The 15,842-nt window shown below is 47.2% G+C and overlaps 1 protein-coding gene across 1 annotated transcript; it reads right to left on the reverse strand.

The window, feature by feature from the left end:
* On the reverse strand, positions 9,214–12,069 carry LOC110431644. The gene has a single exon (XM_021450871.1). The coding sequence runs from the start codon at positions 12,067–12,069 to the stop codon at positions 9,214–9,216; it is 2,856 nt and encodes a 951-aa protein (XP_021306546.1).

Genomic DNA, 15,842 nt, shown 5'->3' on the forward strand with positions numbered 1-15,842 from the left:
GGAACTAATCAAGGCCTTGATCTGATGGAGATGGATGCGGAATTGCGGATGCGGCGGGCCGCCGGAGAGGGAAGAGGCCAATAGAGAGATGCGCTGCGCAAAACCGACTTGGGGCCCCACCGACTTCCTGTAATTGGAGGACAAACGTATAGTACGTACATGCTTGTAAAAATAACCGGTTTTGCCTTGTTTAGTTCCCAGAAAATTTTGTAAAATTTTTCAGATTTTCAGTCGCATCGAATCTTTAGACGCATACATGGAGTATTAAATATAGACAAAAATAAAAACTAATTACACAGTTTGGTCGAAATTGACGAGACGAATCTTTTGAGTCTAATTAGTCTATGATTGGACAATATTTGTCAAATACAAACGAAAGTGCTACAGTGTCAATTTTGCAAAAATTTTTGGAACTAAACAAGACCCAAATTTACATAAATTTTGGCTCTGACCGACGAAAAAAAAAATAACAGCGGATGTTATGTCATGGACAATGGGCAAATTGCTTTAAGTTTGCCTGACCGCTCCCGGCTTAACGTAGCAGGGTGTTTAGTTGACAAGGGTAAAGTTTAACCGATACGATAATATTTTTATTTTGTTTGGTAATTAATTTTTAATTATAGACTAATTAGATTTAAAATATTCATCTCATAAATTACTCTTTAGATGTATTTTTAGTTTTATAAATAATATATATTTAGTACTTCATGTATATATTTAAATATTTAATATAATATGTATTAAGAAAATGAAAGAAACCAGCATCGTGATAAGAGCGAATCAGCAGCTGGCTGTTGTTGTCAACAAGCTGTCATGCAACGAACACATTCTGTCGCTGGCTCAGCGCGTTATCTGTCGCGGTTTTCTATTTGCAAACTAAAAGACAGAGTGTCACTACAGCTTAATCATTCGGAGCTAAGGAAGTTAGTCTATGATTACACAATGTTTATTAAATATAAACAAAAATACTATAATATCAACAATTCAAAACGATTTTACATCGACGATAGAACTTAACATTGATAAAGATACCGCATGTGTCTCATAGTTAGCATATCATCTAAAAATAATTAACTAGCCATGAACGGAGTGTCCATATACAAATTCCACCATTAAAAACTTCTACTCCCTTCGTCTTAAATTATAAGTCATTTTAATTTTCTTATAAGGTCTAAATATCTTAAGTTTAACCAAATTAAAAAATAACCTTTATGATACAAACTAAATATTATTGGATTCTTTATTAATTATATTTTCATATATTTGATGTTGTAAATCTTTATTATTCTATATAGGACCCGATTGATTTGCAACCAAAATTTGTCATGTCAAAGGTTTAAAAAAATGATTTTGGCTATCATTTTGTTGCCTACCAAATTTGAGAATGAGTTCTAATTTGAAATGGAAGGAGTATATTACATTGAGTTCACATAAAACACGGGATTCATTGAAGCCGCAAATCCTGTAATGATGCCAAGGAAAAATTAGAGAACGTCACCATGGTCTAAAAAAATATATGACTAGGAGAATTTCCCGCATGAAGAAGGAATATAAATACTCCCTTCGACACAAAATAATTGTCATTTTGGAATTTTGTGTCATAAGTTTGACTATATTTATAGAACATACGTGCAATATTTAGATCTTCAAGTAAATTTGTTAAAAAAAACTAGATTAAAGGATCTTTCTGATGTTATAAGTGTTAATATTTTTTAATATATATCTAATCAAAGTTATTTCTTGGGAAACGAGAATGTCAGTTATTTTGAGATAGAGGGAGTAGGTTAGAATGTGTATTGCCTAATTGGACAATTAACATGTTCATAGAATAGACATTATAATTGCATGAGCTAGTGGATTTTAATTGTGTATGATAATGGATTGTCTAGTTCGATAGCTTGTATGTTGAGAGAAATAAGTAGTGGAGTTTTGTTTTATATAAGAGTATAAGATAAGATAAGATTTTAGGTTAGGACAAATTAAACTTACTTTTAAATTTAATTAACTAGAGCTTCTCCAAAAAATACTTCATATTTCTTTTCCCATTTATGTTTTTTAAGAAAAAGAAGAAAAAACATCTTCAAAAGTTCCCGATATCTCTTCGCCGTTTGAAGAAGTAAGAAGTGGAATCTAGAGTTCCCTATATCTCTTCACCGTTCAAAGAAGTAAAAGGAGGTGGAGAAAAGAAAAAAAAAGATAGAATTCCAAGTAAGAAAAGCTCAAAACAAAGATTTAGTGAAAGGGTTTAAACCATAGTTTTAAATATCCCGCAATAGCTACCGCTACAACCCACTATAGCCTTTTGAGGCAGGGTACCGCTATTTGCATTTATGTACAATTTAGTCGTTATATCCCGCTATAGCTCGATTTAGCTCCACTATTAGCTGTTTTAGACATAAACCGCTAAACACGTTAGCCCGCTATTTAAAACATTGATTTAAACGTGTACATAAACAAAATTAAGGTTTTTGATGTAAAAAGTGCTAATAAAAAAATTAGGATAAACTTTTTGTGAGCAAAGTGGGGGAGGTGTGATGTTGTGGTGACTGTAGCTTTGCCTTCGAAGGTTACCACTGAAATGTCACTTCGTTTCTTGTTAATTCAATGTTTATAAGTTGTCGGCATTTGGACTGTACAGTATGTTACAACTAGATGAATTTTCCGCGCGTTGCTGCGGGATTTTTTTTAAAAATAAATCATTATATACATAGCACTACTATGCGGTATTTAGTCTATTATATATGTACACATATGAATTTGACTTGCATATATTTTATTGTATTAGATCTAGTAAAAAATTGCTACGCTAGTAAAACAAAAACTAATATTTGGTTATATTTGTTTGGACACCCGAAAATCCGCCTGAAGCGGCTTCTCGTGTGGGAAGAGTGTGGGCGTGCCAGTGTACTAAAGTACACAAAATAAAATAACAAGAATAAATATAAGACAGGAACATGCACTTTTATTAACCATCAGGTTTAATAAATACAAATTCCTAATGCGCGCTACACAACTTGCTAGCAGCAATCTGACAAAGGCGATGTGGTCTTCATGGTTCCTGAGGCCTCGGAAGGCTCCCAGTTAATTACCCCCGCGAGCTGACTCGCAGAGTACCTCCGATTAAGCTGCTGTGGTCGTCGTCGTCGATCTTCGCTTCACTTCTCCATGCGTGGTGTTGGTGTAGATGTAGGTGGCGTTGGCGTGAGGGCCTCGTCGGTCCATGAGCCGGTACAACATGACTGGAATATCAGCCATGCCCGCCTGCGTCGTTCGCCTTGTCGGTGTCGAACTCTGCGTGGTGTCATCATAATCGCACTTGCATGGTTGGTGTCGCTTGAATCGCCTCGGACTTCCTCGGCAGCGTCGTCGTGGTACGCCATGAGCTTGATCGCGTGGAGTTGTTGAAGTAGTGGATGAAGACTTGTACGTCGCCTTGCTTGAATCTTCATCGTACGTGGATGCATAGCTTGTATATGTTCGCATGTACATGTACATAACCACATCACGGCGCCGAGGTCCTAGCGGCCTGTACCTGTTCTTTGCTTGCACGTATATGTGTAGATGCATGCATGGCCAGAACATATATATCCACACATACACGCGCTCGAGCGTGTTTGCTTCTTGCACTTGCATATCTTCTGAGTCGTTGCACATATACATATGCTAACGGTGCACGTATGGCATGTGCCTCGCCGCTGCCGTCGTGACTTGGCCGACAGCTATACGCACGCACAGAGGGTGGTCGTATCGAGCTCATCTTCCAGGCTTTAACGTCCGCCAGTGTACACTCGGCAGCCGCGTCATCCAGTCGTCAGCCAGCCTTGACGCCGGCCGATGTAGATACTGATATGCAAAAATTGAAAGAAACAATACTAGATTGACTAGATTAATTTCTTACCCATGGATGTCGTGGACGATGACATCTCCTGTTGTTTGCTAGTCCTCTCAGATGGAGATGAAGACGTATGTATACCCTCCTTGCCGACGGCCGAGCGCACAAGAAGTCTGGCAGCACTTCGTGAACTATGGATGGGTGATTGTAATTAGCCTTCACGTGAGACCTCGAGACTCTTTATATAGGCAAGCAATTAGGGTAGCAGCTAGCCTTCTCGGCCGTACGCGCGCCGCCGGAGTTGGTTAGCATGCACGAGATATCCGGAACTGCCAGCTTCTTCCTTCGTATGCAAGATAAAGCCCGCGATGCTTATCGGCACGTTGCTAACAAACTAGCCAAAAATCTCTCTGGCCGCACGTACCGAGCATGGCTCGTCCAGAACTCAACCTGATTAAACCTGGTTAACTTCTTTTCGTAGAGTCCATGACGTGTGGGGTTCTGGCAAGATGTAGTTAGCCTACGTACGTATACTTAGCCAACTCAAAGTCCCGCGGCTGGTAGACATGCATGTACGTTAGCTGGCGATAAACACACATATCAACCGATCGTACATACCGAGTGTCCCCGGAATACCCCATACTATATGCCGAACCGAACCATACGGTGTCGACTTGCGCGCAGCCGGTTGGTATACAACTATACGTGGTATACATGTCTAGATCGACCGGCGTACACACACGTGATGAACTCTACAACCAATTCTGGACATATACAGGCGCACGTACACAACTGCGCCTGTTAGTTTTTTTACTCGTACACGTTAACTTCTTTTCACCGGCTTGCACGAAGAAATATGCTAGCTTCTTTGGTTGCACGTCGAGGTGCATACATGCATGCATGGCACTGTAGCGTATTAGCTTCTCTCCTTCTCATAACGTGAAGAAGTCTGCTTGCCACTTTGCCTGTGTATACATAACAAAAGCATATGTATGTCCGTATATATGTTTTATTTTCTTCAGGCACAAAACCATTCTTGACAACACATAAATTTTCACGTATGTGAGAAAGAACAGTTTTGTACAAAATCTTGTCAAACAAATGCCCCCCACCAAGATGAGTTTGGACGGCGCATAGCAAGTACGGACTCGTCTTGGTGAAGAAGCCGATCAAGATATCCGGGCGCAACACGGTTTGCTGCCGTATCCATCATGAACTCCGGTATTCCAGAGTCCGGATTACAACAAAATAGCCCAAGGGTAGTATATATATCTACGGGACGCCTCAGCTTCCATGACTTGCAATTTTGCTACACGTCGTTCTCCGTCCAAGTCGCGCCCAAGTCAGGTCATCGTTCACGCAACCTTTGGAGCTCAGCCATCGCAACACAGCAAGTATAAACTAGTTGCGTCAATTCGTTTCCTCCTCGCTTTTTCAATTAGCTTCTTTCGTATTTGCACGTCGACACACATATACACGTGCATGCATGGAACTATTTAACTTCTTCTTTCTTATCTTCAATTGACTGCTTGTTCTTGATGCAGTGGCTCGTGATGGTGATGCACGTGTTGGAGATTGGTCCGGTCGGCAGCGCCGTTCTCAGCGGGCTCGTGGCGAGCGCGATGGAGATTCACCCCGTAAAGATGAACCCAAGGCTCGTGAAGAACGCCCGAATCGGAACGCGTCGCAATCTCGCAACGGCCAGCATGCTCCACACCAGGATAGCACGAAGACCCGCGGCAACCGGGAAGGCCGAGATCTTCAACGCAGGGAGCATCACAATATAGAAGCTCCACGCCAGAACGACTCTAGGAGCCGAGTCAATCGTAACGGTCGGAACATCTCGCGGAAGAGTGAGCCTAAACCTCACGATACTACAGATCAATACAAGATCGAGCCCCGCGTACCTCGTCGTCGGGTGTTTATGGACGATAGTGACTCCGACTCAGAGCCTCATCCGAAGAGGAAGTTACGCCCAAGTGGGAGTGACTATACGGAGGTAAAAGCAAGTACACCATCGGATCAGTCTCCTCCCAAGGTAACTCAAGACAAGAGATTGTACTCGGCGGCGGACAGTGGCGGCGCACGTGAGGACATGTCATCCAAGCAAAGGAGTCCAAAGAAGATGCGCCAAGACGACAAGCTCATGGAGAGCAAGACGTCATCTGACCCATCAAGCCATACTCCAGCAGCAGCCAGGCAAACTCTCCTTGAAGACACTGAACCCACGCAGCAATACAAGACTACACAGGTGTGCCTATTCTCTGAGCTTATATATACGTATACTTCTTGTGCATGCGAACATACTGAATTTATTTAATATTTGTAGGGCAAAGCTAAATTGCACCCATTGATCAACTTGGACGAGCAAGAAGGCTTTGATGAAAACATCTCTCTTGCCGACTACGGCAAAGACAACGTAAGCATGCTCAGTAACCTTCTCTTTTTACTTCCTTTGACACTGTGGTAATTTTCTTCAAATAATTTTGTCAAGTCATTCATGAACGAGGATCTAAATCTCCTTCCATGGGAGGGAGTCTCATTAGAAGAAGTACTTAGCCTTTTCACGGACTGCGTACAGGACTTCCCTCCTGCTGAAATTGCGGATGGCGCGCCCACAGCTACCGAACAGCTTCCTCATGCACCAGTTCTTGTGTCGGCGCCAGCTTCAACACTACCTTCAGCTGATCCTAACTCGGAGCCGCCAGTCAGTGGTAAAGTGTACGTCATGCCGGATGATGGAAATCAAGCATCGCTCCAGGACGTTATCATGGCCCAGCAAACAAACAAACCTGCACATCTAGATGACCACGAAGCCCCGGAAGGTAACCTAGCATTTTTTTACACATGCATGCTACAATACATATAAGTGGCGTAGGCTTTGATCTCATTATCACCTCCTTTGGCAGCCAATGATGACACTGAGGACAACACACCCCTCTCTAAGCTGGGCGCCTTAAAGAAGGAAGACAATGCACATCTCCAACTGATGAACCAAGCCAAAGGGTTTGCTGCAAAGCTGGACTCGCTTCGCCTTCCTGACTTTCTGGATGATGACGCTTCCTTCATCCTTGAGCTCCCTGATGATAGACATGGTATACGCGAGGAGTTGGGGGACCTCCGAACCCTGCTAGAGCTCAACCCTTTCGACGAGAGCAAGGCCCTTCGCCGTATTAAATTACTTTTAAATTACTGGGCGGTGATGTACGAAGAGCCACGACCCGCGGCCTTGGCGCAGCTCATGGACCGCCTAAAAAGCCTGGAGGAGCATTTGAAGAAGCGTTTGGATGGCGAAACTCCTTCCCCTATCGCGGTTGATTCTGTCATGGGAGAAGGGCATCAACGCCTTCATGAGCTGGATGCTGCCCACTCCAAGACCATGGTCGATCTGAAGCATCACATCGAAGAGGGTGACGGGGCGCAGGCAGACCACTCATCTCTTAGGATGGAGCAGCAGGGTGCTACCGAAAAGGCTCGCGCTTTGGATGAGAAGGTCCGTGCTCTTAAGGAGAAGACTCGTGCTTTTGAGGAGGAGGCCCGTGCTGCCTTGGGGACGTTGCGCCGACTCCAAGAGATGGCATGGAGACTTCCGTTGGAGCTGTGTTGCAGCGTTGGCCACAACGGAAGAAGTGGAGCTCTGCCGGGGCCGTGTTGTAGCATTGGCCAGCAAGAAGGATTCTGTCGGGGCTGTGTCATGGTGTTGACCGACAGAAGAAATGAAGCTCCGCCGGGGCCGTGTTACAGCATTGGCCAGCGGGAAGGATGGTCTATGTCGGGGCCGTGTTACGGCATTGGCCAACGAGTAGACGTTGAACTTCATTGGGGCCGTGTTGCGGCATTGGCCAACAAGTAGACTGGGGCTTCATTGGGGCCGTATTGTGGCATCGGCCAATGATGTGTCCATCAGGTCCATATGGCAGTACTAGCCAATCGGACGCCCTCACGTCATCTTCGTCTTGCGGTGTAAAGTCCGTGTAACTTGACGAAGAAGTTTTATCAATTCCGGCGACCACTGTGTCGTAGTGTGTCGTGGTGCAAGCCAGCCGGATTGAAGGGTTTCACAACATTGGCACTGTCCGCACTGGCGCACCAACACTGCTCCCGAAGGTGTGGTTTATCAACCTAACGACCACTGTATTGTATGTATCGTGGTGCGAGCCAGTCAGGCTGAAGGGTTTCACAACATTGGCACTATCCGCACTGGCGCACCAACACTGCTCCCGAAGTAGTGAAGCGATGGACCTGCAACACTACTTAAAAAAAGGGGCTAGCTTGTCTGTAGATGATCATCATAGCTAGGGTAATGTGATGATAAAGTAAAATCGTTGAAATAAGGGAATGGTGTTTTTTTTATTTTTATTTTTTTTAAAAAAAATGTTGGCTCTCCCTTTAGCATTAGCTATATAAGCAGCTCGAAATAGGACAGCCAGGGGACATTACCATTAGGCGCCGTTGCGTGACCATGGCAACATGGCTCCCATGATTTCGCCCCATTGTGTGCTTGAATGTGTGGACTTCTGCTTTGATGTTTCCACTGAGGTGAAGGGAATTCTTGCTCGAGACTCCCTTGCGTTGAGTTGTACCACGGTCCACTCGCGCTCTCTAACATTGAGCGTCGGGATGGCTGAATTGGTGTTGTGTTGTGGGTAATGGCTAATGAGCTCGCCATTGCTTTTGCCGAGGATGGTGAACGACTACCTCCGCCTCCCACTGGATGTTGAGCTTGGTGTGAGATTGATTGGGCTCATTTGGCAGGTACTCGGTCACTTCTTTGGAGACCCTTTTTCTTTCCTGCCTTTTTTTGTTTTTTTTTGTTTTTTTTCTTTTTTTTTGCTTGGAGCTTGCTTCAGCATCCGAGGAACCTGGAGGGTAGCCATTCACCTTTGTGTCGCTAGATGAATCCTCGCTGGCGTTGTGTTTTTTTTTATGTCCCTTGTTATCACCTTCCAGGGTGGCAAGTGGCTGCACACTTAATGCAACTTGTGTTGCACCAGGTAGCCCTTTTCTTGCTCTTCTCCTATAGTCTTCCCCGGAGTGTGTGTCACCTCATGTTGGGACGCGCAAGCAGCATGGTCGCCTCGCTGCTTAGGAGTGACCCAAGTCATCTTCCCACTGCCCCCAGTGGAAACACGTTCGGCGTCTGTCGTGCGTCCCGTGAAATGGTGGCTTGTCACGGGGTCCATGCACTAGGCTGTTGCCCCCAGGCCTTTTGGAAAAGCCTCAAAGCTGTCGAATCCTCCACTGCAGCTGCAGCTTGATAGGGAGAGCCTTTGTGTTTTTTTGTTTCTTCTCCATAGGGAGACAACCAAGTAGTGCAATGGAATATGCATACTGATCATCTCACAGAGAGGTAGAAAGAAAGAAAGAGAAAAAAATATTTTTTATGCAAAATATTTTTTTAAGAACCTTCCATTGATGGGCGGCATTGGTCGGACTCCTTGTTGATCGACCAGTTGGTAGGCGCCTCCGTTGTAGACTTGTTCGATGGTGTATGGTCCTTCCCACTTGGGCTCGAATTTTCCTTTCGTCTTGTGTGTGACAACGATAGGACGCCGAAGCGCGAGCACCAGTTCACCTTTCCTGAAGGCGCGCCGCTTGACGAGCTTGTTGTAGGCCCTCGCCATGTTGTGGCGATATAGCTCCAGTTCTTGTACAGCCTTGAGGCGACCCTCCTCTAGGGCATCGAGTTCCTGGAACCGGAGTCGGACCTGTTCATCCTGAGTTAGCCCATCATGAATAGCCACCCGTAATGATGGTAGCTGAATCTCTAGAGGCAAAACTGCCTCACACCCATACACAAGAGAATATGGGGTGGCTTGAGTTGGGGTACGGACCGTGACGCGGTACGCCCATAGTGCTTCGAAGAGACGATCATGCCAGTCTCTCCTATGCTTGTGCACTGTTTTCTTAAGTATCTTGCCGAGGGTCTTGTTGAACGCTTCTATCATCCCGTTTGCCTGGGGATAATAGCCAGTGGAGTAGTTCCACTTGATTTTATACTTCTCCATAAACCTATGCATCTTGTCTGATCTGAAAGCTTTAGCATTGTCAGATGTGATGCGACGTGGAATTCCGAAGCGGTATATGATGTGTCGCTCCAGAAAATTGATGGCGTTAGCGCTCTTCACCTTGCGCAATGGTACTGCCTCCGCCCATTTGGAGAAGTAGTCCGTTGCAGCAAGGATAAAGCGATGACCTCCAGAAGAAGGAGGGTCAATGGGGCCGATGACGTCCATGCCCCAAGCGTCGAACGGCCATGAAGGGACCGTCGGGTGAAGTGGTACTGGCGGTAGATGCTTGAAATTGCCATGGATTTGGCAACCATGGCACGTCTTCGCCACTTCTAGGCAATCTGCCATGATGCCCGGCCAATAGTACCCAGCCAAGCGAACACTATGATACATTTTTGGGCCACTCTGGTGCCCACCGCAAACTCCATGATGAACCTCCTTCAACACTTCATCGGCCTCATGACGGTTCACACATCGTAGGAGCATCTCTTGTCCGTAGGCGCGCTTGTAGAGCACACCTCCTTTGTAGACATAGGATGGAAGTCGTCGTTGTAGCTGACGTCTCTTCACTATATCATCTGGGAGACTGCTATGCTTGAAGTAGTCGAGGAAGGGTTTGCGCCAATCGTCCTCTTTGATGGCCCCCATGGTGACAGTGTCGACTTCCTGTTCCGCCGAGATGAGCTCTAATACAGCAGGAAGTAGCCACCTCTCCTCGATAGTGACTTGTGCGGGTTTACCTTCGGGAAGGGCAAGCGCCGCTGCGAGCTTTGCCAAAGCATCAGCTGGAGCATTCCTGCTTCGTGGGACATGAAGAATTTCAATATTTTTGAATTTATTCATGAGTTTTTGAGCTGCCTCACAATATGGCATGAGTTCCGATTTACGGACTTCATAGACCCCATTGATCTGTCGAACAATGAGCTGAGAGTCCCCATGAACTCGCAGGGAACATACCTCCATGGAAAGTGCTAAGAGGAGGCCGAAGATGAGTGCCTCATACTCCGCTTCGTTATTGGAACACTCCTCCTTGAGAAGGGAGTATGAGTGGTACATCACTCCTCCCTGTGGGGTCTTGAACACCAGCCCAGCTCCAGCTCTTCGTCTTGAGGTACCATCGAGGGCGACTTCCGCTCGTGAGGCACCGTCAAAGTAGAGCTCCCATGGAGCCTCGATGTCAGTGGTGAAGACGTCCTCATCAGGTAACTCGGTGATGAGTGGGGAGTCGTCAGGTACAGGATGTGCCGCCAGGAACTCCGCCAGAGCTTGTCCTTTAATAGCTTTTTGCGGCACAAATGTGAGATCAAACTCTGTCATGAGAAGAACCCACTTTGCTAGCCGTCCAGTGAGTGCGGGTTGACTGAGCAGATACTTTATTGGATCTGCCCTTGCCACTAGCTGGATTTCATGTGCCAACATGTAATGCCTTAACTTCTTCAAAGCAAAGATCAGTGCCAAGCACAACTTCTCGATGGAGGAATAGTTGCGTTCAACACCCACCATGGTGCGGCTCAAGTAGTAGCATGCCACCTCCTTGCCTTCATCATTATGTTGAGCGAGTAGGGCGCCTAGTGAGGAAGGCTGCGCAGCAATGTAAAGAATGAGAGGGCGTCCTTTTATAGGAGCAGCCAACACTGGAGGATTAAGAAGGTACCTTTTGATGCTATCAAAGCAGTTTTGGCACTCCTCATCCCATACAAATGGTGCTCCCTTCTTCATTAGCTTAGAGAAGGGTTGTATGCGTCCAGAGAGATTTGAGATGAAGCGCCTAATGTAGGCCAAGTGTCCTTGGAGTGTCCTCAGCTCACTTAGCTTTTGGGGCGATGGCATCTCAAGGATGGCCGTGATCTTCTTTGGCTCAATCTCGATGCCGCGATGTCGAACAACAAAGCCGAGGAAGACACCTGACCGGACAGCAAATGCGCACTTGAGGGGGTTCATCTTGAGCTGGTGTCGACGCAACCGCTCAAACACCACCCTAAGGTCATCTTGATGGTTCCTGCGGTCCTTTGTCTTTACCACCATGTCGTCGACGTAACACTCGACAGAGTGGTGGATTAGGTCACCGAGGATGTATGTCATGGCCCGTTGGTAGGTTGCACCAGCGTTCTTCAACCCAAAAGGCATCACTGTATAATGGAAGTTGCCTCTAGGTGTCCTGAAGGCGGTGTCGAGTGCATCCACAGGGTCCATCTTGATTTGGTTGTAACCGGAGGACCAGTCCATAAAGGACAAGGCATCAAACCCAGTGGTGGCATCGACTACCAACTCTGTGACTGGTAGGGGGAAGTCATCCTTAGGACAAGCTCGGTTCAAGTCGCAAAAGTCAACGCAGACTCGAACTTGTCCATTCTTCTTCTCCACGGGGACAATAGACGAGAGCCAGCGAGGGTATTGTATCTCTTTGATGAACCCGACTGTGATCAACTTGTCAACCTCAGCTATGACTTGGTCTTGAAACTCAGGTCAGACACGTCGAGGTGCTTGCTTCACAGGACGACATTGTGGGTCAATCGCCAATTTATGAGTGGCGACACTAGGGTCCAACCCAGGCATCTCTTTGTAGCTCCATGCGAAGCAATCTCTATACTCCATTAGGAAGCTTCGATAATCTTCTCGCTCCTCCTCCGTGAGCGTGGCGCTTACAAAGGTAGGTCGCGGGTCCTCTTCAGTTCCTAGGTTGATATGCACAAGCTCATCAACGGTAGGTTGCCCACCATCTTCAAGTTGTTGAGGTGCAGGTGTAGCGTCTAGCTCTCCACCTTCAACTGCCTAGTGTCGAGGATGGTATGAGTAGCTAGCTTCATCATTTGTGGTGGTTGATATGGTGAAGCAGTGGACAACATTGGCATTAACTGGATCTCTTCCTTCATCAGAGGTGTCGATGTGTCGGTAGCCAAGTCCAAACTTTGGTTGGACTTTATGTTTCGCCTTGACCAGAGCTTCCGCTTGACTCCACCATTGCTCGCATATAGCTGGTGGTGGTGGCATTCTATTATTCGGGCCGAGAGTAATTCCAGCCTTCTCTAACAAGCGAGCCATCCCAGGCTCGGCCTTCATGGTTGTCAGTGCTTCATCTGCATCATGATCAGGGTTAGGGAATTCATGCACAAAGTCACAATGTTGTACTTGTGGCACCTTATAGAAGATAGTGCGCGGTGAAGAAGGGGAGTGACCTGGAATTGTCCATACTTCCAACTCAGAGGTTGTCGATATGTACAATGCTGGAGGCTGCATACACTCAGCGCTCGTTGCCACTCCTTCTATTTCAGCGACTCTCTTCTTGACAGCTCCTTCCGGCGCCATTATGGCTTGACTTGTAGACGCCTGAGTTGTAGTGATTGTTGGTGCATTTTTACTCATTACGAGCGGCTTGGCGCCCCCTTGCCCACTTGTGGAACTCCCAATGGTCAATGCACCAGACTTTGGATGCACCTCATCTCGTGGGATCTCCTTGGATGAAGAGGCAAATGTCAATAAAGGCCTTCGTGTGGACCTTAAGGTGACCGGCGTTGATGGAGAGACTCCCACATTTAATGATGAAGGAATGGTTATGGGTGTGGAGGAGATGCCTCTCGCCCCCTGCCTAGTCCTCCTAGATCTTGGGGAGATCCTTTGCTTGGAAGGAGAGCATGGCATGATGAGGGCTTTCACCTCGGGTGTTGTAGTGCCCGGCTTCAACACGATGTCTGCTGCAGGTGCGACACGACCAAGCTGGTGCTTGTACTCCTTGACTGGGAAGTAGTATTTGGCATCTGCATGGTACGCCTCCTGTATGGTATATGGTGACATGTTGCCGATGATACGCTGTTGTGTCTTGCTCCCATCGAGGAACTTCAAGTATTGATGCAGAGTAGACGGCACCACCCGATACTTGTGAATCCACGGCCTCCCTAGAAGCGCGGAGTATGACGTGTTGGCGTCGATGACGTAGAACCGTACCTTGAAGCTGAAGGTGGACATCTGGATCTTCATGGTTAGAGCTCCCAAAGTCGTCTTCCCAGAGTTGTCAAAGCCGCAAATGACAACATCTGTAGGCTCCAAGTCATCCACCGTGAAGCCAGCCCGCGTTAGACTCCGCAGGGGCAAAATGTTCACAGCAGACCTAGGGTCAATCAGGATTCAGCGAAGGTGCGCGACTCCTATGTTCCCCTCAACATAGAGTGGACAGTTGTGGTCACCAGCTTCTATCACCTCATCTTCCTCGTCAAAAGTGATCTCATTCACAAACAACGGGTTGTTGACGAGGCGGTGCTTGGCCATAACCACTTCATAGAGCTCGGGTTCGAGCAGCGCCTTCACGAGGGCTTCTCGAAGATCAGGCACAAGCATGAGAGCATCATAGACACTTAGCAGCGCCGAGATCCGCTTTAGGTGGGAAACGACATTGTAGTCGATATCCTCAATCCGGTTCTTCTTCTTCTTTGATGGTTCGAGCGCTCCTGATGGTGGGGCACCTTCATTTGCAGCCTTGTTTGCCTTCGGTTGCTTGGCTTGGGGTAGTTCTTGTAGAGCTCTCCCACTTCGTAAGTTCATGTTGACTCTCTTTTCTCGTCACCATCATGGAGCATTTCTTGCTCCCTAGCCGTAAGCACTTCCTCGGAGCCTAAGTTCTCATCATTGCTTCTAGTGGAAGTTGTATTACATGTTGCCATGTTCGAGGTCAAGTAAGAGCTCGACTCTACTTGTGCTTCCTTATTTGGGACTTGCCCCCGGCGCTTAGGCCAGAATTCCGCTAAGGTAGGTAGCACACGGCCTGCACGAGGGAAGGGTGCGTCTCCCTCCGTCTTGGGAACGAAACGGGGTTGTGGGCGCCGCCGGCTTGGGTCTAGCTGCCCTTGTGTATGTGGGGATACAATGGTGCGAGGATGTCGAGGGGGGCGACCATTTGATCGTCGTCGATGTTGTACCTCTGTCCATGTCTCTTCCCGAGCGATCCTAGGTGTCTCTCCTGATGTGGTTCGGGGCTCTTCGATCATCATGTGGGCAAGTTGCTCCTCAGCTTGCATCACGGGCACCCATGATCCTCCATCTTCTCCTCCTCCTTGCCTTGGTGGAGAGTTTGTATCCAAAGTCACCACGTTAACAGTGTGGTAGTCGGGGTTGACAGCTTCAGGATCTAGGTTGATCCTCCTCTCGGTGATGGCTCTTTGTAGCCACTCCTTAAAGGCGATGCAGTCCTCAATCGAGTGACCGATGTACCTGTGGTATGGACAGTATAAAGCATTATTAGACATGTTTACCTGGTCTGGCCGGCGTGGCTCCGGAAGGTTGAGCGCTTTATGCTCCATTAGCTGCTCGAACATGTCCTTCACTAGCTCCCATTTGAAGATGTATTGCTTCTTGAGAAGGTCTTGGAGACGCATCCTCCCTCCTCCTTGTTCATTCCTGGCACCTACGAAAGGCACTTGACCTTGAGGAGCGTTGGAGAAGACCCTTGCAGTGTTTGCCTCCGCTTGAGCCTTCATTTTGCCCCAGCGTTGTTGAACTTCGCTGTCGAGCTGAAGCGCTTGGCAGGTTCAAAGACGCTGGCATTCTTGTAGAGCTCCATGATTTGAGGTGATTTCTCAAATTCAATCTTGGTGGCAGCCACTGCAGAGCTCAGCTCACTGAACATCCTAGGCTCTCGTCGTGAAACTTCTAGCGACCAATGTTGTAGCATTCCATGAATGCACATCCCGATCGCATCTTCAAGGTGCATGTCTCTCGCTAGACGCACGAAGTTATCTCGAAATCGAATGAGGAAATCGTCGATAGGTTCATCACGTCGTTGCTTGACTTGTGACAGCTCAACGACAGAGATGTCCCTCTTCATGGCGACGAAGTGCTTCTTGAAGGCCTTCTTCATGTCAGTCCAGTTGCTAATTTTTCCTATCGGCAGCCGGCTGTACCAATGGAACGCCGCGCCGGTCAGAGATCCTGAGAATTGGCGGAGTAGTAGCGACGAGTTGTTAGCTGTGTCGCCACATGCCGCTTCGAAGTTGGCCAGGTGCTCTCTC

This window comes from Sorghum bicolor, chromosome 1 (assembly GCF_000003195.3).
Source record: "Sorghum bicolor cultivar BTx623 chromosome 1, Sorghum_bicolor_NCBIv3, whole genome shotgun sequence".
Classification (NCBI taxonomy): Eukaryota; Viridiplantae; Streptophyta; class Magnoliopsida; order Poales; family Poaceae; genus Sorghum; species Sorghum bicolor.

Coding starts and splice junctions, on each gene's coding strand:
- LOC110431644 (XM_021450871.1), bottom strand. CDS start 12,069: ATGGACTGGTCCTCCGGTTACAACCAAATCAAGATGGACCCTGTGGAT.